General features: G+C 40.6%; 1 protein-coding gene across 1 annotated transcript in view; it reads left to right on the plus strand.

The window, feature by feature from the left end:
- Positions 1–194: 194 nt before the first annotated feature.
- Positions 195–26,548, plus strand: part of NEK11 (NIMA related kinase 11) — a gene marked incomplete at its 3' end in the record, with an annotated part of 108,896 nt that continues 82,542 nt past the window's right edge. The window contains 2 exon segments of the mRNA XM_082654641.1: positions 195–325; positions 2,860–3,128. Coding sequence (XP_082510767.1) covers positions 2,911–3,128 — 218 coding nt within the window. The 5' untranslated portion in view covers positions 195–325; positions 2,860–2,910.

Here is a 26,548-nt window from a genome sequence, read left to right on the forward strand (position 1 = left end):
GGCTGCTCTTAGCTTAGGGCAGCGAGGCCTGCTGGGCCGGCCTCCTTTTCCCCGCCCACCTTGGTCAGCGTACACTTCCGCTTCCGTGACCCGCTAAGGGCCACCTCCCCGACTTCCCGGCGTGCCCCGCGCCGTCTCCCTGGCAACGGCGCCCAGCGGCCGCGCTCGACTTCCCGGCACGCCCCGCGCCGTCTCCCTGGCAACCTAGGTCCCGAGTTTCGCTGGCCCCGCTGCAAGAATGTGAGGCGCCTCTTCCGGCGTCCGGGTTACTGGCTGGCCCTTGGGCGCGCGCGGTGCTACCACCCTTCGGCCTTCACCCGAAAAGGTACGCGGAGGCTCCTCGGGGCTCGTGGGCTCCCGGCGCCGGGAAGGTCATGGTTTCAGGGCCGCCTCTCCGGGCCTCCGAGCCCACGCCTCCTCACTTCCCTCGGCTCTTACCTCCCGGACCTGCTCCGGTCCCGGGAGGATGTGTGGCTTGTGCCTCCTCCGTTTGTGTTAACCCGCTTTGCGAAAATGTAAATTTAAAATACTTGAGGCAAGGAATTATTCTTTTAACCTTGGGGTTAAGGTTTACCTTTAAGGTTAGATTCCTACTTTAGCAGAATCCGGTGTCAGATCTGCTTCCTCTTGTTGTTACCTAGGAGGAGACTGGTAAACACTGTCCTTCCCTGTCTGTGCCCCCAGCCCCACAGTTCCCCCACTAAGGGTCAACGTGCAGCTTTGTGAACCGTCTCTCCCTTTCCCACCACATACCCCCCCCGCCCCCCTTGGGCAGCAAGCTGGTCTGCTGGACGCTTATCTGCCTTAACAGAGTTTACTGAAAACCTACTGTGTGCCAGGCACCGAGGACCCAGAGATAAAGAAGGCGTGTTCCTTGCGCTCAGGTTCCTTTACAACCTCTGTGAGGTGGGGGCGAGTGGACGCTTACCAGTTCTCGGGTGGCTCTGTGGTCGCACAGAGGAGACTGAGTGGTCTGGGGAGGGGGCGGCCGGGCTGCTACTGGGAGGCTGGGCCAGAGGGAGCCTAGTCCCGAGGTACTCTGTAGCCTTGCCACATTGCTTAGACACTGCTGGGCTTAAACGCTCATTTACAAATGAGAGCCCCTGGAAAATTGGACTTCTCAGAACTATTCTGACTTTCCCTAGACAGGGACCTTTATCTCCAGTAAGGAGGATTACTGAAAGTGTCCTTTACATTTGAAAAGGCCATGAGTCCATACATTTTTTTTAACAGCTTAATTTGGCCAGAAAGCATCACTTTTATGTGATCGGAGGAAGCACACAAAGACACATTGGGAGCCCTGCTCTCCAGTTGTTTTTTCAGCAGTAGATTTCACTAATTTCTGTAATATTGATAATCCCACATAATTCAGGCATTTTGAGGTATGGGCCCCAGCTCTGAAGTTCCAACCCAATGCTGATGTTTTAGTATTGTCGTGATCACATAGCCACTTAGGTGATTTGGTTTTTCCCTCCCTCCTTCCTTTCCTTCCTTCTCTGATTACTAGTTTTCCTTCTCACTGGCATTAGGTGAAACTTAACTGATTAATACATTATTTCAAGAAGGGAAATGCTGTAAATAGACATTTCCTTGTTTATGTTCTGTTCCAAGGATATTTGTAATTGGCCACCACCATGATGAAGTCCGCTGGCCATGTACCCCAAAGTACACAGATAGCATCTTGTTTTGTCATTATGCACAATAGGTTTTTGTCTTATAGCTTTGGAATTGTTGAATATGGACTGACCTGACTCCAGAGCACAGTCTTCAATTTAAAATCATGTTTTCTTTCCTTGTTTTTTTCATTGCAGTATAGTTGCTTTACAATGTTGTGTTAGTTTCTGCTGTACAGCAAAGTGAATCAGCCACACGTGTACATATATCCCCTCTTCCTTCCCATTTAGGCCACCACAGAGCACTGAATAGAGTTCCCTGTACTACACAGTCTGTTCTCATTAGTTATTAAAATCATGTTTTTCTTATAGATTTAAAATAAAACCCACTTTTCATAATTACTAACAAAACATTTTACATTTTGATGAAATAAAAGTGATTTTACCATACACATACTCATATGAAACAGTCCTGCCTTTCATAATTCCGCTGTACATTTATAGCTTTTTGAGGAATTACAGATTTACCTATAACAAATTTATGTTCAGCTAACATTAAAATACAATTTTAGATTTGAACTGCATTTGTGACACTTCTTGTTTCCAATCCAGGGAGATTACTCTATACACAGTGTGCATAATAAAAAAACTTAAGACATTGGATCAGAATTTGCTTAGGATGGGAAAAAAATTAATTTCGAATCCATATCCCTCTTCACATCTAATAAATTCAAATATCATGGTTTAAAGTCCACAGAAAAAAAAAATCGAAAGAAACCAGCAACATGCTAATTTCTGGTTTAATCCTAACTCACCATTTATTAATCAAAATAGACATAAGGTGGGAAGAAAGAATACATAAAGCTTGATGCAGATATGTAGATTTTAGGAAATTATAAAGTTCTTGTACTTGGATGTTTTTTAAAAAGTAGGTAGGGAGTATAAAGTCTTAAACAGATTATTGATTGGAAAACATATATACATCTCAGAACTTGGGGAAATTTGACTGTTACTCAGTTTTGCCAAATTTAGTTGCCTGAGGGCAGTCTCTGTTTTTGTGAAAGACTGCCTTCTATTGGAATCTGCAGTATCTCTACCTTTTAACATTTTCTCAATTAAGGTTAACCAGTATTGGGTTGTTCAGTCCACTAATCAAGGTACAGGTATCAGTGTCAGAAACTTACACTTTTTGTTAGGAATAGTTCAGCACGCATTAGACCTCACCACTGGATTTTTCCTCTTTAAGGCATTGACCGACACTACTCGGATGCATTTGACCATCTCCTAGGAGACTTGCATGTTGAGTTTCGATAAGCAAACAAACAGTTCTCTCTTGTTTGGATCAATGCTGAAATTCCGAGAGACTGCTAAGTGTGTGAGTGGATCAATAGCTGTTTCCACATGTCCAAAGCCCTTGATCGCAAGAAGATACACGCTTCAACAGAAACTTGGCAGTGGAACTTTTGGAACCGTCTATCTAGTGTCAGACAAGAAAGCCAAACAAGGAGAGGAATTGTAAGTAAAAAATACTTAATGCAAATCTTGAGTTGGCTGCTGTGTGTGTGCAGCTCTTAGCTGATTAAAAACACGGAGTACTGTTTACTTTGCTTTTTGCATTAAAGTAAGAATTTAGTAAGAGATAGAAAATCTCCTTGAATGATGTCTTCAGATGAGATTTTTAAAGGCATTTCAGAAGGTGAGTGAAGTACCCAAGTGACCTAGAGTAGGGAAATGGGGTAGATTATGTGAAAGTAAGATTTTTATGCATACCAAAGTCTCAATTACAGCCTTGCTTCCACTTAACTTGATTGGGACTTGAATGAGAAAATAAGAATTGTTTATAATGACTGCATTTTTAGAAATGTTAGGAAATACAAATCGATGGTAATTCACATTTGAGGTGAATAGAGTGTACTGAAGGAAATACGGTATTGACTTTGCATGGCTTTTTCCCATGGAGGAGGTTTTCAAAGTCTGTAGTCATACAGCCCTCAAATTAGACATTTAAACCACACAGGGGCTCCCATCTAAAATTATCTTATATTGATGACCCTCTTGTTACTTCCTTTCCTTTGATTTTAATCAAACCCTATAAACTTCCATGGTAGAGAAAAACTCTAATGTTGTTGGACAGTACATCTCTTACAAATAAGGATGAATCTTCATTTTTAGCTTAAAGTTGTTTGAATGTGCTGCAGTGAAAAGTTAGTTGGAACTGAAGTTAGGATAAGAAACTTGTACGTCAAACACAGGAGGAAGAGAAGGGAGAAGGAAGAGTGATACAAGAAATCAGCCCTTGAGAAGAACAGATTTCCATCCCATAATCTACTCTTTCATTCAGAGGTTTTGAGGCTACTCTAAATTGTTCCAGCTTTTGCCCATAGGACTGTGGACTTAAAATCAGTGTGATAAACTTTTCTACTTCTTAATATGTCATAGGAACTATAAAAGCAAATGTTACTGATGCTACTATTTTATTTAAAAATCAGCCTTTTAAATGGTCTCTGTGTCCAGAATTTTAAAAAGTAGTTATCTAGACTTCATAATTTTTGATAAATTCCTGTGTGAAGAATGGGAATAATGCTGGGCACTTTTCTGGTGTCCTGAACATGCTTTATGACTTCTACCAAAAAATAAATTTTTACCTTAAATCCTAGAGGTATACTCTTCCAGCTGTTTAGAACAGGATGATAAATTTATGAAAATTACTAGAGACCCTTTATGGAAACATTAAGAGTAAGGCCTAAATCTGACCCAAGAGTTATAAAAATCATAATGTAAAGAATGTATCCAATTTTGGTTTCTTCAACTAATGAGGAATGTGAAGAATTTAAGAGAATAGGAAAAAAAAGTTGATTAAAGGGATGTGACATGAGATGTCGAAGACCAAACTTGAAAGTTTCAGACTTGAGGTGATGGGGGTGGGTGTGTGTGTGTGTGTGTGTGTGTGTGTGTGTGTGTGTGTGTGTGTAGGGAGGCGGGAGGAGAATGAGAGGGATGAGGGGGCTGGGGCCTGTTGAATGGGAAGTGATTTGTTAGTGACCTTCACTGTACCTGAACTCATCTTAGGACGTATGACTTGAGCTGAAGATGGCAGACGAAGCCTAGGTTTGTAGAGTAAATTCAATAGTGAGGATAATTGACAAATCATTTGATACCAAAGGTCTAGTCTAAAATCTCTTGGACAGGAATCATTCATCATCAGAATCTCTACAACATATTACGTACTGGTCACATTCAACTTTCAGATGTCTTTTGTTTGGCTTGCAGAGTTGTTTCTTTTTAAATCTAAATTAGTTGCCAGTATTTAAAAATGGGTCGCTTTCATAAAATTGAGCTTTTCATCTTCTCTTGAAAAAAATCAAAATATTTGCTAACACTGCCGCCTGTGTAGCCAGTGTGGGCTGGAGCTGCAGGCAGCGGCCCTCTTTAGGCAGACCCTGGACTCTGCTCCGATTCACCACGTTCCCGCCACTCCTCACCGTTTCTTACACCTTTCCACTACCTGCCTACTTTTGTAGACGTTTGACTTTTAGAACTGCTGAAATCATGAAGAATCATGGATATGGCTGCTCACAAAATCTTAGAATGCTCAAAGGAAGGCAGTACAGTGTCACGGGTTAAGACCACAGGCTTTGAAGTGAACAGGTCAGGAAGTAAAGCCAGTCTTGTTCTTAACTGAGATTAAGGTTATGCAGGTTCCTAATCTGAGCTTCAGTTTTCTTAGACACCACCCAATAACTGCAACTGGAACTCTCTACTAAATGGAAGCTTTTCTTTTTACATTACACTTTTAAGAGAGGAAAGTCTCCCAAGCAAAGCAATGTGGTGTCAGGTATGTGATTTTAAAACCTTCTTCTAGGATCTTTCTTGAGATTGTAACGCTTCTGTTGCCATCTCTTCTTTCATATCTCTTCTTTCATATCTCTATGGCTGTCGGAAGGAAACTTGTCCTCAGAATGTTGACCTTTTAGCTGTGTAAGGCAGCAGCTCATCAGCGGTTGTTGTGTTTAATGCATATACAGAGGCAGGAAACTAAACTCATATTTTTAGGATCCTTTCCTGAGAGTGTTGACAGGTGAACCTTTGGTTTGTGATCAAAGCACATCAACAAGTACCACCCTTTCTTCAAGCAATTTGGTTAGATAAGGTTTTAAATTCTGCTTTACATACTAGGCCATAAACATAGGAAATTGGTTAAGGGCTGGATAGAAAATACCTTCTAAAAAGATTTCTGTAATGTTATGAATGCTGCTCCCTTAACAGATCAGAGTAGATCTGATTCTCTTCACGTTTTGCAGACACACCCCTAACCTTCTGAGATAATAAGGAAAGTGTATGGTACCTTTACATGCCAGACTACCCCGTGGTACCCTTGTTAAAGGAGGGACTTAGGTAGACCGTGAGCCCCAGCTGGTCTGTAGGACACTTGTTACCAGCCTCTGTGAACTCTAGGTCCAGGCGATATGCACTTTAGATTTAATTAATCAAAGAACTTTCCCGTTAGTTGCAATTTATCACTGTGCCACTTGAGGGCACCACTCTACCATCGACATTTTTCATATACTATGATGTTGTGAATTTTAATTACAATGTAAATACCATATTCCTTTGCATTTTTATTGACTTTCTGCATTCGCTATGGAATTAAAAAAAAAAGGCCACAGGCATTACACTTGATTAATGTATGTTTCGAGAGGGGTTTTTTTTTTTGGCATAAAAATATCTGGGGCTTCCCTGGTGGCACAGTGGTTGAGAATCTGCTTGCCAATGCAGAGGACACGGGTTCGAGCCCTGGTCTGGGAAGATCCCACATGCCGTGGAGCAACTGGGCCTGTGAGCCACAACTGCTGAGCCTGCGCGTCTGGAGCCTGTGCTCCACAACAACGGAGGCCGCGATAGTGAGAGGCCCGCGCACCGCGATGAAGAGTGGCCCCCGCTCGCCGCAACTAGAGAAAGCCCTCGCACAGAAATGAAGACCCAACACAGCCATAAATAAATAAATTAATTAATTAATTAAAAAAAATATATATATCTGGTATTCTTTTTTTAGTTATCACAGTAGAATAAAATTAAGCTTAAAATGATTAGTGAATGAGATAGAGGTTTTTACTTTATTATATTCTGTGTCATGAAATTCATAAAACAGTATTTGGGAATATTTTCTTTCATAATTATGGAAACTCTGGACTAATGGATGTTGAAGGTGTGATAATGTTAACTCATATTCCTAAAGATTATCCTAATTCTAGCTCATAATTTTATATTTTTGTTAAGCTGTCAGGTTTTTTTAAAACATTTTTATTGGCATATAATTGCTTTACAGTGGTGTGTTAGTTTCTACTTTATAACAAAGTGTATCAGTTATACATATACATATATCCCCATATCTCTTCCCTGTTGCAGCTCCCTCCCTCCCACCCTCCCTATCCCACCCTTCTAGGTGGTCACAAAGCACTGAGCTGATCTCCCTGTGCTATGCGACTGCTTCCCACTAGCTATCTGTTTTACATTTGGTAGTGTACATATGTCCATATATACACTATCACTCTCTCTTTGACCCAGCTTACCCTACCCCCTCCCTGTGTCCTCAAGTCCATTCTCTAGTAGGTCTGCGTCTTTATTCCTGTCTTGCCCCTAGGTTCTTCATGACCATTTTTTGGGTTTTTTTAGATTCCATATATATGTAAGCTGTCAATTTTTTGTTAAGCAAACCTACAAGATTTTGATAAGCTAGTAAGTTACTTTGGCCCTTAGCATACTGTGTGTAATTTAATAGAAAAGAGATGTTAAGGAAATAGGCTTACCCTGAATTATATGATTATTTGTACATGATTAAAATACACAATTAATCATGGCCATAGTTGGTGAACTTCAACATGAATCTTATCAGCATAGGATGCTGGTTTTAAAAAAATTTCATCACACTTAAGATACAGTGACATTATTATGTGAAGTTGATTTTCTGCTCTAGTCTTTTAGTTTGTCAACTCAAGTATTTAATACAATTTATGTAATAAACCTTTGCTTTGGGCTGAGTACCAGAGAGGAAACTGAAGCAATAGGATACAAGGCTTGGCCCTTAGGAACTTCCAGTCTAGAAGAGAGGCAGAATTAACATACATAAAACAACCAGCAGCCAGTGCAGTGCTTTAGCATCTGTGTGGCAGGTTGCTCTTAGAGGTGTTGGAATGGCCACTGCCCAGCTCTCTTTTAGCTACATACAGTCGTTATCTTACTGGTATCTGTACATTATGTAAGAGCTTTCATTCTTTCCCCCCTTGGTTCTGTCCATGTAATATCTAAATATTTCCCCCCTTAACTGTGCACCTACACTTTGGTCTTTGCCTACATATAGTCAACATGGTTAACATGGAAATGCTTTCTCTCTCCACAGGACATTTCTTCCCAGCATGAGGATCTTAAATAGGAAAGGCTATCAATTCCTTAGAGAAGTGTCCTCAAGCCCACACACTGAGGCCTAAGGACCCTGCGTCCCAGGAGAGCTCTTGGGCCTGTATTAGGGTGGATTTTCAAAAGTCCTAACAAGCAGATTTCCCACCCAGCCATGGAGACAATATGGAGGAGAGGGGTTTGGGGGCTGCTGATAGAATTAATCACACTGACAGCAAGAGAGGAGTGGCCTTAGACCTTAAGAGTGAAGGAGGTGAAAAGTTATAAAGAGGTAATAAAAAACCCCACAACAGTCTGGGTCCTTTATTGTAAAGCGAAATGGCTCTCCTTAGCCCAGTCCCTTCTGAGGACACCTCAGGCCTACGGCCCATTTCCAAAGTGTTGTGTTGAGCAGTAGCCACCAACAGGGGTGGGGCGGTGGGAGTCAGGGCTTTTGAAGGACAGAGCCATGGTTAAGCCACCACATTAGGATCCATTCCTCAGCTTTTCATCTTAATATACTTCGAGATGGTCAGTCTTGGTGAGGGGCTTATATTAACCAAATTCAGTTAAGATGAATCTATAAATCATGATGCCACTTCTTAATTCTGGGCCTAGAATGAGTGAGTATCTCCTTTCATGTACCTTTCTACCATTTTCTGGTGTGAGTCTGGAGAAGCTGAATATCTAATCAGAAGTGAAAATATAACTAAAACAAAATAGGTGGAACAATTTAGACAGTTATTTGATTAGCCAGATAAAGGGTCTCTTCTTCATAGCAGAGAATATCGTTCCAAGTGACTGTTTTCCTGGGGACCCTCAGCGCCAGTGTGTGTCTGCTGAACAGCTCCAGAGGCACGTACATACAGGTAACCCTAGGCTACCTCCTTTTCCAATATTGAAGGTAATGTGCGCATGTTTTACAAAAAGTGCAGGTGTGCGTAAAGCAGGAAAATGATCTGTAATCCTGCCACCCAACTTCTGATCTTTTCTGTAAGCACTGACAGACATTTATTTAATCTTCAAGGAAACATATGGCATTGGTCATGGTGGTTGCCTCAGAGATTGAGGACGAGGAGTGAAGGAGACTTGCTTTTCATTCAACACTTTTTGTACATTTGGAATTTTATACCATGTGCAAGCTTGAAAAAAATCCACATAATAAAAGTAGAAGAAACTTCACATATTCATTCAACGAATCTGGTCCCCATTTTCTGGTCACTTGCTCTCTAAGGAGCTTGATTTGGGTGGTTCTCAATTGTGGCTGAACAGTAAAATAACAATATTAAAAATACACCTTTGAGTCACACCCCAATACGTTCTGTTTTAACTGGGCCACACCCCAGGCATCTGGATTTTTGAGAGCTTCCAGGTGATTTGAATGTATAGCTAGGCTTGAGAGTATCTGCTTTAGTGGGAGAGAAAATCACTTATTGTATGATCATAAAAGCAAATAATTACAAACTGCCATTAAGTATTGTGAAAGAAAAGTCTTGGTTGCTGTAGGTACAACAGACCTAAGATGGCAGGATGAGCTTTGGTGAGGCAAGGCCTCCCTGAGAACATGCCGTTTCAGCTGAGACCTCAAGAATGATTAAGAACTAGCCAGTGGTTTTCACGCGTTATTGGGCATCAGAACTGGAAGGCAGGTTAAAACACAGATTGCTGGGCTCTACTCCCAAACTTCCTGGTTTAGCAAGTCTCGGTGGGGTCTGAGAATTTGCATTTCTAACAGCTGTTGCTGCTGGCCTGAGAACTGCAGTTTGAGGACCACTGAACTAGGCAAAAGGATGGGAGAACACATTTCCATTCAGTGTATATATAATTTTGCATCTTTTTTTGGAAACACTAAAATATAAGTATTTTCCCATCTTATCGAATATTCTTAAAAGCATCATATAATATGCCTGCATAATAGTCCACCATATGGCTTTAATATCATTTAGCTCCTTCTTGTTGGCTAGGTAGATTCTGGTACTCTCTGAAGTAGAAGTAAAATACTATTGTGCCTTTTTGCATCCTCAGAGATTTGATGTAATGATTGTTTCATCATATCCTTTCTGTCAATGGTTTAAGTCTGGAAAACTAATGAATAACTGAGCTTCAGTCACTGAGAAGTGATGGGCATTCTGTGCACTCAGTTGAAGAATATTTGAGCCAGTTATGGATTATGGCCACATTTGCTCAGATGCTCAGTTGTAATTAGAGAAAAAGGACTTCCTCCATTTTCAAGTTTATTTCTGACACATTGAGAAATGGAGAAGTCAGTTTTCATATTATAAGGAATAAACTAAAAAGCCTCCCTTTCTGTGTATAGGTTTTCACTGTTTACAAAAAAGGACATTATTTCCTCTTAGAGAATTAATAAATTGATTATAGTAGCCTGCCAGTGTCAAAAATAATTAAAAATGAGTAATAGTTCTTAACTAGAATGCATAGATTTTTATAATATTTGAAACAGCTTTCAGTGACTCAGAATGTGACAGTAATTTCTGCTATTTAATAGCAGATAGCCTTCAGCAAAGCTACTGTTTATATTTTGCACCTGCTAACACCAATGCACCTACTAACACCTATTTATGGATTTTCTGTCTGATTTACTTAATTATTTTAACATATCCTTACTTTCAGTTTTGAGTCATTCTAAATAAAACAGTAGATTTAATGAGTCCAGCTTTGAGCCTGTTCTCTGCACTCTTATTAAAGCTGTTATATCTATAGTATTAACAGGAGTTCTCCCTAGTGTGTATCTGTGATGGTAGAATTGGGTTATTGAGTGGGTTGAGTTAATTTAATAGGATTCAGTGGTTTATGCAGTGGAGAGTTATGAAGACAATTTGGAGGAAACTAATGATTTCTTTCTATTTTTCCCTACCAGAAAATACAGTTCTCTTCATTTTTTTAATTGTAGTGATCATGTCTTTTTCCCCTTAAAATCTTCAGTCTTTTAATAGAGCTTATGAGTGCATCTTAAAATCTCTTTTAAAGTAGTTCATGTTCTGGAGGATATTGTGTGTAGGTTCCACCTAGGTAAATCTGGACAGGGTAAGTTTGAACTTAGACTTCACTTTGGGCTTTGCCAGTTCTTGGTTTGCAGTAACTCAAGCCTCTGAGCTTCTGGCAGTTTTGCAACATGTAAGGGTTGGGAGCTGGAAGGGAAAAGGAGAGAAGAGAAGGCAGGTTGCACACTGACTTACCTCAATCATGGTAATGAGGTTGACGTTCTGGGGTAAATGATTTACATCTTCCTGAGGCTGCTTTGCTGCATGTATTAGCATAAAAGAATCAATGAGCTTTTTATCTAGTTTTTAATATTTACGGATGAGAGATGACTAATAAATAAAATATTTTAGGATGAGTAGGATGCAGGGAAACCCTCCATTTCATTTTGTCTTGGGCAGGGGGCCAAACAAGCCTGCTTGAAGACTGAATCACCAAGAAGCATTTAGAAGGAAGACAACAGCACACAAAAAGCCTTTTTTAAAATGCTTTTTTCTTACATTACTATTGTTTGAAAGAAAACAAAAGTGATTTATTTAAAATACGACTGTTGACAGGAGAAGAGTGTAGATAAATTACTATAGTATATTTATTAGATTTTCAGACTGGTTGTTTAAATTCTTTCCTTATCCCACTCTATTCTTCCAATGTATTGTTTTGGTGGATTTGTGAGTAGGGAAGCTAATGGTTTTGCTAACACTGAATAATACCCCCAGGAAATAAGGAATGTTATTCTTCATAAGTGTATGAGATGGGGGGAGGAATATCTAAGCGATTTTAGTAAATAATTTTTAAATGTAATTGGATATGCTGGTCCTTTAACATTGTCATTGTTGACTACCCCAAGTTTTAAAAACAAGAGATTTGTGTAAGCCTATTACTTTAAATGTGATTTTTGTCTCATTTATTCAATAAATAAAATACTTTAAGGATGAATGTACAAAATGCAAGAACAAAACTTTATGGGCATAGGACAGTTCAAGTTTTTATCCCCTAACAAATAAAGGACTTTTTTTCTGGCAAGATGTGTTATAGCAAAGACTGAGGTGATTTTTGATAGATTCCACAGGAACCTCGATGACCAAATCCAATATTTTCCGGGGTAACTTTAGTTTCCTGATGCTAAAGCAAGCATGACACCGTTGAGTATAATTTGTAACTAGCCCTTCTTGTTCTTGGTTCTATTCAAGCGGCCTTCTTGGGAGATCCTTTCCTCCAACAGCTTTTGGCGGGACAAGCCAACCAGTGCTGGGCCTGCCACACAGTGGGCAGTTCCCTGTACTGTCAATTGTTCCTGCAGGACCATCTGAGGGGCATCTTCTTTTCCCAGTCCTTTCCCTTCTGAACTGGTCCACTTCCTTTTTTGACACATGCATTGACCTGGGAGGAGGTATGGGCAGTTTTGGCTAGTACCCACCTTTCTAATATTTTGAGCTGAAAATTTGAGTTGTGATACCATCCACCTTTAAATAACTTGGAAAATGAGATTCATCTATAAGTTAATCGTCAAAGAAATGAGAAGGCAGAAAACTCTCAGGTTAAAATTAGTTTATGGCTTACTTTGTTACTTTTGAGCAGATTTTCCTGGGGAAAAAGTTTGGTTGGGCTTCCCTGGTGGCGCGGTGGTTGAGAGTCCGCCTGCCAATGCAGGGGACATGGGTTCGTGCCCTGGTCCAGGAAGATCCCACATGCCATGGAGCAGCTAGGCCCGTGAGCCATGGCCGTTGAGGCTGTGCGTCCAGAGCCTGTACTCCGCAACGGGAGAGGCCACAGCAGTGAGAGGACCGTGCACCGCAAAAAAAAAAAAAAAGTTTGGTTGCCATGACATCCATATCTAAATAGTGAACTTAGCATGACGTAGGTGACTTAAAAGTCAACAAGGGAGAAAAACAATAACGCTTATGTTACTATTAGCTTCTTGGTCAGTTATTCCTAAGCTTCATTTCTAGAACTAGTGATTTGTAAATTTATATGGGAAATATCAATAGATATAGTTAATACCAAAGATTTCTAAAAGTAGCTTGTGTACTACACTACAATTGTATAAATTGTATAAATAATACAATTTATATTGCATTGTATAATTTCATATAGTATTAAAAATAAGCAGTTAATATTATGTGACCTCATTGCTTTAAAATACTATGAAATTGAATTTCTGTTCCATAGTTTAACAGGGATACAATCACTTTTTATTTCTCAGCTGCTTTCATAGCCCCTGTTACCTGATCATTGTAAGTATGAATGAACAGTTATGAAACCTTTGACATGTTGTAGAACATACTTAATAGGATAGCAGTGCTACTATTTAGTAATCATGTGAAAAATCCACCCCAAATTTTAGTTATTGAAAAAGCAAACCCTGGGCATGAGGAAACTTTTGGAGCTGATGTGCATGCTCATTGTCATGATTGTGGAGATGGTTTCCTGGGCATATCCGTATGTCAAAATTTATCGGATTATATACCTTAAATATGTGCAGTGTATCAGTGCCAATTACACCTTAATAAATGTGTTTAGGGAATATGAACCTTGGACCATGATGTATGAAACCTCTAAGGTTGTTAAACTGGTTGATTTTGTAGCTGCTCGTGATAATCAATAGGAAATTTGGTAGCTTAAGCTTAATGTTGCTTTTTAATCTTTGGGTTCAGACCGATCAATCTTCTTGTTTTCAGATCAGAGAAAAATCATAGGCTTTGTTTTTTCATGACCTTTATTGAGCAAGTGAGGAAGGAAGGTTAAATTCATATATTTAGGTTTCCAAATTTCTAAGAGTAGAAAATTTGGAATATTGCAACTTTGATTAGAATGTGTTCAGGTGTTAGTTTGCTCAACTTCCCATATGCAGTTGGCACTCAGCATTTTAATTAAAGTTTGATTGATGTTTCCACTTCTCTATTAGTTTGAGTTTGGAGAAACCTCTAAAAACCTAATGTAGCTACATCTGCCTTCCCTCAGGAGAGATTTGAGGAAGATTGGCAGCCCTTCATTTCTTCTCTCCCTTGTCTCCCTACGTCTTGCATCTCATGGGCCTCACACAAGTACAGATATTGTGGGTTTGGGGGCAAGATCAGCCAATGCAGTTTTTACAGTAATTAGATTTGCAGTTTGTTGATCAGCTGCTTTTATTTCACGTGCTCTTTGAAAGATATTTCAGTACAATGATTATTGAGCTCTAAATAATTTCTGTTATTTTTAGAATTGTTTTAGAAATGAAAATTATAAGAAGGTCCAATGACAGATGTTATTTGCAAGGCAGTTTAACATTACTTAGGAAGTAAAGCATTTGGATATTTGATAAGGATGGGACTTGACACAAACCTGAAGTAAGCCTTACTATCTTTAAAGAGGTTGAGTTTTGAGCTCAGAAGGGGTAAGGTATATTCAACAGGTTTTGAAGACCAAGAACAGTAGATAATTTCCTCCAGGTAAAGTTTATTTTAGCATTATTTTGCTAGCCCTGCACAATCATAAAAACTTCCTGTGTGTATGTATATCTTTGTATATATGTACATCAACACAAAAACTATGTATATGTGTATATATACACATAAACACACAAGTGTATATATATGTATGTGTGTGTGTGTTCACACACATACACAGTTTTTCAGTTCAGCACTAGTTTCAGCAGCAGAGGTTGTACTCAGCTGATAACAAATATCCTGGTCTGATGAATGAAGCGATCAGGGCTCAGTGTTTCATACATTGGAGAGACAGTGGAGTGCCCTGTGGGGACTTCCACTTTATACTAATTCAAAAGGCATTAATATGGCCCACTCATTGAAAAGCCCCCGCTGGGAGGCCCTGACTACCCTGCCTCTGCTGTGTGGGGTGATTGTGGGATGTCCCCTCGGCAGCTGCCTCTGACCCATCTTATGCCATTAGCTAGACCCTCTCCAGGATTCCTTGGAAACTGTGTGCCTACCTGAATAATTTATTACCTAGAGATCAATTATTCATAACTCATTATTACAGCTGAAATAAAACCTAAAGGTGGAATCATTCTGCACCTCATGAATATCCAACAGATCATCAGGAGATTGCAGTAGAGTTTTAAGTCCTCATGGTCCCCACTGCCTGTTTGTTTCTCTGAAGGGATCCCAGAGAGAACAGCCTTCTGAAATGGAACCAGGGTGGATGAAAGCAGTAGCAGATGACTCCCTGCTGGTTGTGCTGCACTGCTTCATCTCTTCACGCTGTTTGTCTTTTTAATTCTGGCCTTATTTACACCTAGAAATAAAATTTCAGTTTGAGATAATTTAGGAGACATTTATAGCACTTTTGGTTTATTAAACCACTCCTAGGAGGTAAACAAGGATGCAAAACTTGTCCTTAGAATATCTTTTCTGGGATAAAATGCACTAGGTACCTACAGTACATTTTATTGACATTAGTCATGCTACGTTTGCTTGTTGCATCAGAGTTATATCTGAGTTGTGTTTTATTTATTTTTTAGCCCATATCTTTCATATAAAGAAATGCCATATGTTTTTCACATATGTTATATAAAAAGCATTTTAATAAAAGTGTTGTGGGACTTCCCTGGTGGTGCAGTGGTTAAGAATCTGCCTGCCAGTGCAGGGGACACCGGTTCGAGCCCCGGTCCGGGAAGATCCCACATGCCGCGGAGCAACTAAGCCCGTGTGTCACAACTACTGAGCCTGCACTGTAGAGCCCGCGAGCCAAAACTACTGAAGCCCGCATGCCACATCTACTGAAGCCTGCGCACCTAGAGCCCGTGCTTCGCAACAAGAGAAGCCACCACAATGAGAAGCCCGCACACCGCAAGGAAGAGCAGCCCCTGCTCGCTGCAACTAGAGAAAACCCACGCAGCAACAAAGACCCAATGCAGCCAAAAATAAATTAAAACTAAATAAATTTTTAAAAAGTGTTGTGAAAGTGTAACCAAAAGAAGCCTAATTATTTTTTCTATTAGGGAAATATAATAGGAAATTGTTTGACTTAAGCCAGACTGATTAATTTAAAAAATAATTACCAAGCTTTTAAAAATGTGTTGAAAATAGTTGGAGAGTTTGCAATTCCAGTTACTTTGGCTATAAAGCAGAGGTTTGCCTTTGGGGTTTGGCTGCCCCTAGACTCACTGTCATTGAAGAATGGGCAGAAGTCTGTGAGCTTCACACTCTGGGCACCATCTCAGTGTGGTGTCACTTTCTTATTTAGGTAGGTTAGTACTGATTTTGAGCATAAGAGTTCTAAGTTGCTGGGGTTAACTTTCCCTGGTTAAAAACCCCAGCCTGTAGATAAAAATCCCAAACTGTTGAGCAAGCATTTTTTAGTAGCATTTCCAGATTTTTTTGTGTTGATGTTGGTTCTCCAAATGAAATGAAGGCTAAATATTTATGCAAGATTTAAATGGCCTGAACCCATACCTTTCACACTGGACCATACATATGGTGTCCCAGATAACCCACCAAGCAGGAGTTTAAATATGGATTTAGTTTTACTATTGTGAAAATATATGAGTAATTAAAAAAATTTAGGACAAGTGTGAATGTCATGGAGTAAAATTTAAAAATTGCATAATTCTTGAATTTTTACTATAATTTTAATAGGTTACATATTTATATGGCTCAGTAAATATAAAAAGCTGTACTGTTAAAAGTCTCCTCTCATCCTTGTCCCCCTTTTTCTGAATTCCCATTCTCTTCCCCAAGACGTAACCAGTTTGTTTCCCGTGGATCCTTCCAGAGTTGCTTTGTGCATCTATAAGCGACTCTGGAATATAAATTATTTTTGTCTCCTTCTGATAAAAACTAGCGTATTACACACTTCTGTTTCATGTTTTTTTCATATGCCAAAATATCTGGGAGAGCTTTCCATGTCAGTATGAAGAGAATGTTCCCATTCTTTGTTTTAACAACTATATAGTACATTCTATTGTACATCTGCTACTTTCCTGTTGATATATATTTGGGTTGTTTTTAATCTTTTGTTATTAAAAATACTGCTGCAGTGTATAACCCTGAACATTTGTCCTTTCACAAACATGTCACTATTTCTTGCATGAATTTTTAAAATAAAGCTTGAGATTTCAGAGACATGTTCTGCTTTTGGAAGTCCTATTCCAGGGTATGAGTTTTTCCTTCTTTGCTACTAGGGGTGTTTTGCTGGAAAAGTTTGAGAAGTGCTGCTGGAAACTTGTTATTGAGGCCTCGTGGTGGGATGATTTTTCACTTTTTGAAATAACTTGGCTGTGAAGTGATAGTGATGACAATGTCACTTTGCCATCCTGTGTGTCTTGGAGGTAAAGGGTGTAAATCTGTTGGCAAGTTATTTGTAAGCAAAAATCATATTGTAAAATTGTCTAGTTTGTGGGTAGGCAGGCAGTCGATACAATGAAACATTTACAGCTGTGATATTTTGGGACAGCCTCAGTGCCCTCTGACCTTAAGCCCTAGAGTACCTGAAAATGTTAATAGATATTCTGTGTAAAAAGGAGTTCCATGATTAAATGAGTTTGGAAAACACTTGGCTCCACAAAATTAAACCAGTTTGTTTGCTGAGGAACTCTTCAGAGCCTGAAATCTGCTGGCTAAATTGTGACCCTTCAAGAGCTTTTCCCAAGTGTGTTCAGCCACTGAACTCCCTTCCCCAGGCCCCTCTGATTAGCACTAGTGTTCTGAGGAGCCCGGCTTAGGAGTTACTACCCATGTTCGACACCGTGCCACCATGTTGAAATTATTGGTCACAAGCATACGTGGTATTTAAATTTACAAGAGATTCAGTAAGAGGAATTGGAATGAAAGTCACTGTTTTAACACTGACCATCATGACCAGCAGGTGGTGCTAAAGTGACATTCAGACCAACTCCCGAGGGGGCAGCATCTCTACCGGCAGGATTAACTCAGGTCCATAAAGTCATTCATTTGGTTACAGTCTACTAATATTTTGATTTCACTGGTTAAATGAATAAAAGGCAGAGAATAGGCCACTAACGCATTTTTAATTTCTTCATAGGAAAAGCACAAGTCAGCTGAGAAATAAATTTGGAAAAATCTTTTTATCTTCACAGACTGTTTTAACTGGCATGAAATAGGTTTGTTTTTTCTTGCCATCTATGTATTAGGTGGACATTTCCTAGCGGTGTACACGAAGATGTATGCATGCTCTATATCGAAAGAAAAAGCCATATATTTAACTAAATGTCACTCTCCACTGTCCTTGAGAATGGCCAAGAGCAGCTTCATTCAACAAACATCCAGCTGGTGGCTATCAAGGAGATGAAGCCACTATGGCCACTGTTCTCCAGGAACTGGTATTGGGCTGAAAATAGGACTTGAGTGCAAATAGCTCTATTAGAAGGGCCATGGGGTGGGAGGGATCAGGGTCTCTTAGAGGTTGAGAGAGATCTGGGCCATTTCATTCTTTTGAGGTCTATTAAATATGAGACTTTTTAAAACAGGGCAACAAAAATGGGATATGTTTTAAATTGAAATTTAAACACAAAAAATTTAACATGCAAAAGTACAATGCAATGTGACTATACTCACAAGATAATTATAGAATTACTATAAATTCTAATTCCTAGTGTGTTATAGCTGGAGTGGCCCAGAAATGGGAAATACATTTAAAGTTGGGTGAGGACATCTTTCAGAGCTGTCAGTGTGTCTCTGTGACAGAGGGTACAATCTGTCTTGGAGCTCTGGTCAAGAGTCAACATTCAAAGCCCTTGAGGAATCTCCAGTCGTGAGCAGAAGGCCCTTTTGGTCACTTTGATGAGAAGCGTTGATGCAAATGATAAACCCAGAGGAGCTGCAGGGAGGAGAGGCTCTTCCAGGAAAGGGCACCTGGACCATCTGATGGGTGTGGAATTGCTGAGACGGCCTAGGGAAAGGTTATAGCTTAGGTTGACGGGTGTCTGCTGATACATGGGACCAGTCTGATGACCCTTCAGAGGCGCAGTTGGGCAGCCTTTCCACCCTGTCCCTCCATCCTCCTCGCTTCAAGGCTTTGCCTCTTTTTCCAGATGTAGCAGAGCAGGGCTCATGTCTTCCTTAACTGCCTGGACTGTGTCCCTCCCGGGGACAGGAAGGCAGTGAAGCCTTGCTGTTCCCGGGTGAGGAGGGGGGGTCGCTCTCTTGATTCGAGGATGTATCTCGCCGAGTCCCACAGGAAAAAGTACAGTGATCCAGTTTACATCAGCCAAATGCTTGATGCCACAGAGTCATTCATTCAGTGCAGTTAGGAAGCGGTGTGTACCTTAAGTAACCCGCAGTGTGAGTGGGTGGGTTGCTCACTGTGTCAGGTGCTCTTCTAGGCCTGGGATACAGCAGTGAACACAGCAAAGTCTGTTCTCAGGGGGGTACATTCTGGTGGAGCTAAGGAGAGAGAGACAGTGGATAATCAAGTTATATAATGCACTGGAATGTGATTAAGTGCTATAGAAAGAATAAAACGGGGAAAGAGAATGGGAGTGCTGGGTGTGCTCGTCCATGGTTCATATTATGTTTGGTATTAGAATGGTAATCAATAGTGACTCTGACAAAAAAAAAAGCCAACATAAAAGACCATCAGAAGGAATTTTGGAGCAAAACCTGTCACCAAAGCTCTTGTTTTCCCAGTAGCAGAGGGATACAACATTTTTGCATATGTTTGTGTTTCTAAGTCTGGGCAATAGCACAGAGAGACTGTGTTATTCAGTTCCTTTTTCTGGAGGTTGGAGCCATGTTACAGGGGAAGAAAGATGTCTGTGGGTGGGGGAAATGGCCCTTGAGTTTTCCTCTGAAGGGCTTTAACCTCATTTCACTGTCTTGAGGTTCAGTGGAGATGTCTATGAAATCTCTGGCTGGTTCGCACCGTCTCTGCCTTGTTGTGTGTCCTTCTCTGCTGAAGAGATTTCACATGGATGAATGGTGCTGTGGTGTTGGGTTGGGAGAGATCTCGAAGGAGATGCCCCACCCTTGGGTAGGGAGGGGGTATGTTAAGAGGTGGGTGTTTTCAGAGGGGCATTCAGCTTCATGCAGTGCCTCCAGCAACAGCCAGTATGCCGTGGGTTTTCCCATGATCGGGGACAGTGATGGAGGCCCTCAGGAAGTCCTCCATGTGGGGCCTGAAAGTCTCCAGACACTTGCATTAATGGTTTCTCTTGGGGAGCACATGGGTCTAATGCTCAGTGACTACTGTTTTTTATTTTTAAGTGTCATCCCGAGATATGGGTGCCTCCCTCCCGGAAGATGGGCTGTGCCCTGCAGTGAGAAAAGCATGCAGCATTTGATGCTCCCTGGGAGCAAAGCCCCTCGCAGCGGGAAAGCTGGCCAGGGTGCTGTCCATGGTGCTGGCCTCGCTGCTGTGCTTCCAGACGTGGGCCCCCATCTCTGACTTGAAAAAGGATAGCCAAGGGCATCAGAGCTGATGCCTTCCACAGGTGGGCACCTCCTTCTGTCCTCTGTCCCCAGTCTCAGGGAAAGCCAAACCAACTGTGGGTGAGGGCTTTTTAGACACTGACGAATCTCCACTTCAGACTGAGGGTTGAAAGCTGCTGATATAATGTCTGGATATTGCTTGTTGTTGTATTCTATATAAATGAAACACATGGATTCATCTCCTAATATCCCAAAGCCTCCATCACAGTTCCCTTACTACAGCTGAGGTCACTGAGGAGAGATGATGGGCATAGCTCTAGGGTGCGCTAGAGAGCCGAGAATATTGTAACTGAGGATTTAACCATTACATTTTGAAAACAAACTCTGTAATTGATAAAGGATGAAGTATTTGATTTTCTTTTGTCATAACTTTCTATGAATATAAAATTTATCAAAGTTGATCCCGAAAATCACAGAAATTTGTCTTTCTATATTGTTTCCCATTAATTATAGTGTTACTTTTTCTTTTGAAAAAAAACAAAGTACTTCAACAATATCATTTCATTTGAATTTTCAGTAGTTCAATGAGGATGCTTCAAATAAAAAGTTTTTTAAAAAAAATTCTAGGTAAACTACAAGGTATTACTGATCTCTTGTTCAGGAGAACCCTTAATACTAAAAATACATTTTCAGATTATTTTAAGGAGAAGCATTATTATTCTTGGTCCTCATGAAAATAGATTTTACCTCATTGAAACTACTATGAATTGCTTCAATTTTATTTCAAGGTACTTTTTCTGAAGCTGGAGATTCATATACAAGAGGAAATTTTATTATATACATTAATTTTGCTTTTTACCTACATTCTTAGAGTTAGGGTAAAACTATTCTAACTTGATAGTCATATTTCCCTGACATAAGTTAGACTTTTAGAAGTGCAACCCACAAGAAATAAAACCTGATCTTGAAGTGTAATAAAAATCCCATCAGAGTCTCGTCATTCATGGGAGCTCTGTCAATGTGCATTTAACCCTTCCATATAGTCTCTTTAGGACCTGAACCAACTTAAGATCTATCCACATGGTATGAGTTATATGTGTTTAATAGCGCTTGTATCAAAGTGTGCACATAGTTGATTCCTGTTTGATTGGCCTTTTCTATAGACTTTAGAAAGTCAATTTTTATGTGAGCCCACTGGTGGTAGCGTTGCTCCGCGTACCTGATTTGCATCGGCAGATAAAGATGTTTCAGTTCCCGTAGATATTCCTATGGCTTCCTGACTTCCTCATCTGTGACCATGGTCTCACAGCCCTTCCATGTTAAGAACATTCACAGCAGCGATGGACACATAGGGAATTGACAGATTTGAGCCCTGCCTCACTTTATCAAATGTGTAAAAGCAAAATTGATCCAGTGACCAAGAATGAGATTGGTTAGTTTAGCATGAGTCAATTATAAATAGCTTTTATGTTTGAATATTATAGGTGGGACTGGCTACAAACTTTGTGGCGCCCAGTACAAAATGAAAATGCAGAGCCCCTTGTTAAGAAATTATTAAGAATTTCAAGCCTGTGATAAAAGAGCATTAAGCCAAGTGTAGGGCCCTTCCGATCTTCGCGCCCTGTGTGCCTGCACAGGCCCTATGCCCAGGAAGCCAGCCTTGAGCACAGGATAGAATGGAGATTGCCATGTGGGAGGAGCAGCAAATAGAGTCTCCCCCTTATGACAGACCCTGTGGCATAGTTTAATAGCTTCACAATAGTTCCTATTTTGGTTCCAGGGGTCTATAGATAATTAGCAAGGGTGAAATCATCTTGTTTGAACGTATCTTTATAACCTCACATGAAATCTTAGACATAAAGACCTGGGAGGCCATTTTCAAATGAGAGAAAATATTCTTTGTCTTAGCCTTGTTAACTGGCTTTCATTGCTTTCCTCATTGAGGCAATTTATCTAGCCTTCTGATGATTAACTAAGCTGAAGTTTATCTGGTACAGTGTTCTCTGGGGTGAAGGATGATAGATTAAGCGTAGGTGGTGTTTCACATTCGCTCCATTTACTTTCCTTGTTTTCCCTGTTACCTGAGAGCAAATGGCCCTAAAGCCTACACCTCTAGCTTTGCTCCTTCACCTGTTATGCAGTTTCATATTTCTAGGGCCTAAAGGAAATCTCCCTTTGAATATCTAGGCAATGTCTGAAATTTAGCAAATGAAATGGAAAGCATCCTTTTATTTCTGGTAGTTACCACTCCCAATTCTGAAGACTGGTAAATAGCATCACATGTGACTGCCTTCTCTGCCCACCATATGGCCAGTCACCTGGCTGGTGAATCTTCAAAATTTACCTTTATTCTCCACTGTCACCTTACTATAAGCCTTTATAATTTTACATCTGTAGTAGCTTCCTGGCTGGTGGGCGACTCTACTCTTTCCTCAAGCTCAAGGATAACCATTTTTTCAAAATGCTGTTTTTATATTGTCACTCTCTTGCTAAAGATCTTACAGCTCTTGAATCTCTCCTGTCAGACAAAATTTAAATTAAGCCTCATATTCAAGGCATTCTGTCAACTGGACCCTCTCTCTCTGTCTGAACTGTATTAGTCATTATTCTTCAACATGACCAGTCCACCTCCCCTCCCCACAATCCTAGGAGAGAGTGTGCAAAGGCATTTTAGCCTTTAACCTGGAAGGTTTTCTGGTTCAGATCACAAGGTTATAAAATGTCCTTTTTGGTGACTAGAGTGCCCCAAGACTGATGGTGAGCTGCCAGGTACCATCTATTCCTTGGTTATACAGCGATGTACAGATTACCCCACAGCACTGCAGTTACACTGTTTCACATATATTCTGTCACCTTAAATTGTGCTCCATAGTTATGGAGAACCTTGTAATTTCCTAGCAACAATTTTTGTACACTGCAGCTCTTCACCTAAAATCTAAGCTCCTAGAAGACATGAATTGGGCTCTTGAGGTTTTTTTACATGTCCCATGGCAGCCAGTGTTGTCAGTGCCCATTAAATTCACGCATTATCAACTCAGTCATCCATCGATTGAATATTGTGTGCTCTACAACCTGATGCCCTGGACTTGGGACTAGGCACCGATGACATCAAGAATCAGGGGCCCAGGAAGGCCACTCTGGTGGTGGCAGTGGCAGCAAGATGGAGTTCCCGGGGCTGGTGATGCCAGCAGGGATGTTGTCCCTGTTCTGGTCCTCCTGAAATTCCTGGTGACTCTGTGACCCACCCACTAAGTTTGTAATAAATTCCTTCTGGGTTTCACTCAGCCAAGTCTTATTTTGTTGCTTGGAACCGAGAAACCTGGCAGACAACAGGAAGATAAGTACACATGTATTATGGTCTCTAGAGTGAGATAGCTTGTGTGGGCCTGGGGGAATCAGAGAAAAGTAAGACGTAGAAAAAACATCCAGAAGGAGGAAAAACATACAGATTCTTCTTTAGTAGAGACTCAGTCCATTTTAGATACAGCACATACCAGGATATGTTATCATAAGGCAGAATATTTTAAAATTAATGGAATCTACCTGGTACTTTCCCTACAAGGACCACACACTATTCTACATCTCAGCCAACTGCGACTCCCTTCTGCAACTTTCATAGCAAATAGACCAGCCAAATGCCAAGCTCAGTCGATGTCACGTAATGAGGTGACGTCCTCCTGCCTGTGACTGTTGTCCACCAGCCCCACGCCTGCAATCTAGAACAGCATAGATCTCATGTTTACCTCTGAATACATCACAGCTCTTCAGATGTTTAAAGAATCTTTAGTTCAGTTAAGGTAGTAGTTATCAAACTTCAGTGTGTGGTGGAAACCTCCCCAGGACGTTGTTTACATGTGGATTCTGAGGCCAGAAAGTTTGACCCAGTAGGTCTCAGTTGGGACCTAGGAGCCCTGGGTGATTCTGCTATAAGTGGTTTGTGACTTCTATTTATTAAGCCCCCACTGTATGCCCAGTTTGGACCAGGGGCTGGAGTAAAGACAAATAGGAATATACATTTTTCCAAAGAAGATCCACAAATGGCCAATAAAGCATATGAAAAAATACTCGACATCATTATCCATCAAAGATGTGCAAATCAAAACCACAATGAGAGATAACTTCATATCCACTAGGATGGCTAGAATAAAAGTGTCCATGAGGGTGTGGAGAAATTGTAAACCTCATACACAGCTGACAGGAATGTAAAATGGTACAACCACTTTGCAAACCAATCTGCCCACTCCTCAAAATGTTAAACACAGAATTACCACATGACCCAGCAATTCTACTCCTAGAATATGTTTTCCAAAAGAAAAACATATCTCCACAGCAAAACTAGTACACGAATGTTTATAGCAGCATTATTCATAATAGCTAAAAAGTGGAAGTAATCTAAGTGTCCATCAACTGACAAATGGGTAAACAAAATGTGGTCTATCCATAGAATGGAAAACTACTCAGCCATAAAAAGGAATGAAGTACCAAAACAACATGGATGAACCTTGAAAATATTAGTGAGAGAAGCCAGTCACAAAATACCACATGTCGTATGATTCCATGTGTATGAAATGTCCAGAATAGGCAAATCCATATAGACAGAAATCACAGATCAGTGGTGGCCAGGAACCATGGGGCATGGGGTTGGGAGTGACTGCTAATGGGTGAAGGGTTTCTTTGGGGATTGAATTAGTTTTCGAGGGCTGCTGTAACAATATATCACAGACTGGGTGGCTTAAACAATAGAAATGTATCTCTCACAGTTCTAGAGGCTGGAAGTCCAAGGTTGAGGTGCTAGTGGGATTGGTTTCTTCTTAGACCTCCCTCCTTGGCTTGTAGATGGCAGCTTCCTCATCGTCTTCATGTGGACTTTCCTCTGCGTGCTACCGTAGCACGCCCCTGGTGTCTCTTTCTCTCTCCTTATAAGGACATTGGTCATATTGGATTAGGGCCCCACCCTAATGGCCTCATTTTAGCTTGAACATCTCTTTAAAGAACTTCTGAGATATTGGGAGTTGGGACTTCAACCTATGAATTTTGGTGGGGGGGGCGCATAATTCAGTCCATAAGAGGGATGATGAAAGTGTTCTGAAACTACACAGTGGTAGTTTCAAACCTCTGAGAGTATACTAAAAACCAGTGAACTGTACACTTCAAAAGAATAGATTTTATGGTACCTGACTTATATCTCAATAAAGCTGTTAGGAAGGAAAAATAAAAGCCAAATTGAACACGGCTCTTGCCTTTAAAGAGCTTACAGACCAAGCAGGCCAACCAGGTTGTAAATAGGCACTTTCAACCCCTTGCAGGGCCTGCTAGACGCCGGTGCACTTACCCTATTTTTATAGGGTGGAGAAGACATTGCAGAAGGGCGCGTAGGAGCCAAGTCTTACAGGACGAATATGAATCTGCCAGAAAAATGGTAAAGAGAGGGTGTCCCAGGCAAAGGAAATAGCATGGAACCCTGGCATATACAGGGACTGTATGATGTAGTTATCTTACTCTAATTTCTCAATATTATCAATATTTCAACTGCTGCTTGGAGGTTACATTAGTCCTGAAGTGGAAAGAGCCTTGGCCTTAAAGTCAGATTCCCCTCCATTCGTATCTCAGTCTCTCCACATAATTTGGACAGTAACCTAAACTCTCAGTTTTCTCATCTGTAAAATGGGGAAAGTAATAACTACTCTGTATGGTTATAAGTATTAAGTGAATGACACAGGAAATATCCCTAGCACATCCTCATAAGTTACTGCTCAAAATACATTAGCTCTGTTCCCTCTCATTCCTCTATTCCTTGGGTAACCTGATTTAAGAACCCTGAACATTGTAATTGTCATTCTTTGGTGACAATATACCCCTTGAAATGAGGTTCCCAGGCCTGAACACAAGGGGCTGGATGGAACCAAGTATATTGATGCTAAAACCTTTCATACATTTCAAAATGATCTTAGAGTCTCAGGACCTCTTTTAGCGGTCACATCATATTATGGTCTCGTATTGAACTTTGGGGGGCAACTACTCTCCTCCCCACACACTACCATCAGAATGTTTATAGATGAGATAGTCTACTCTTCAGCCACATTTCACTCATCTTTGATTTGCGGGTTTGATTTTCCCACTGTGACTGGAGAACTTCAGGTTTAGCCTTGCAAGTCCAACCTGGGTGGTTTCCAGGTCATATTTCAGCTTCTTTCCTCACTTTGGAAAACTGAC

This window comes from Grampus griseus (genome assembly GCF_964374135.1).
Source record: "Grampus griseus genome assembly, chromosome: 5".
Classification (NCBI taxonomy): domain Eukaryota; kingdom Metazoa; phylum Chordata; class Mammalia; order Artiodactyla; family Delphinidae; genus Grampus; species Grampus griseus.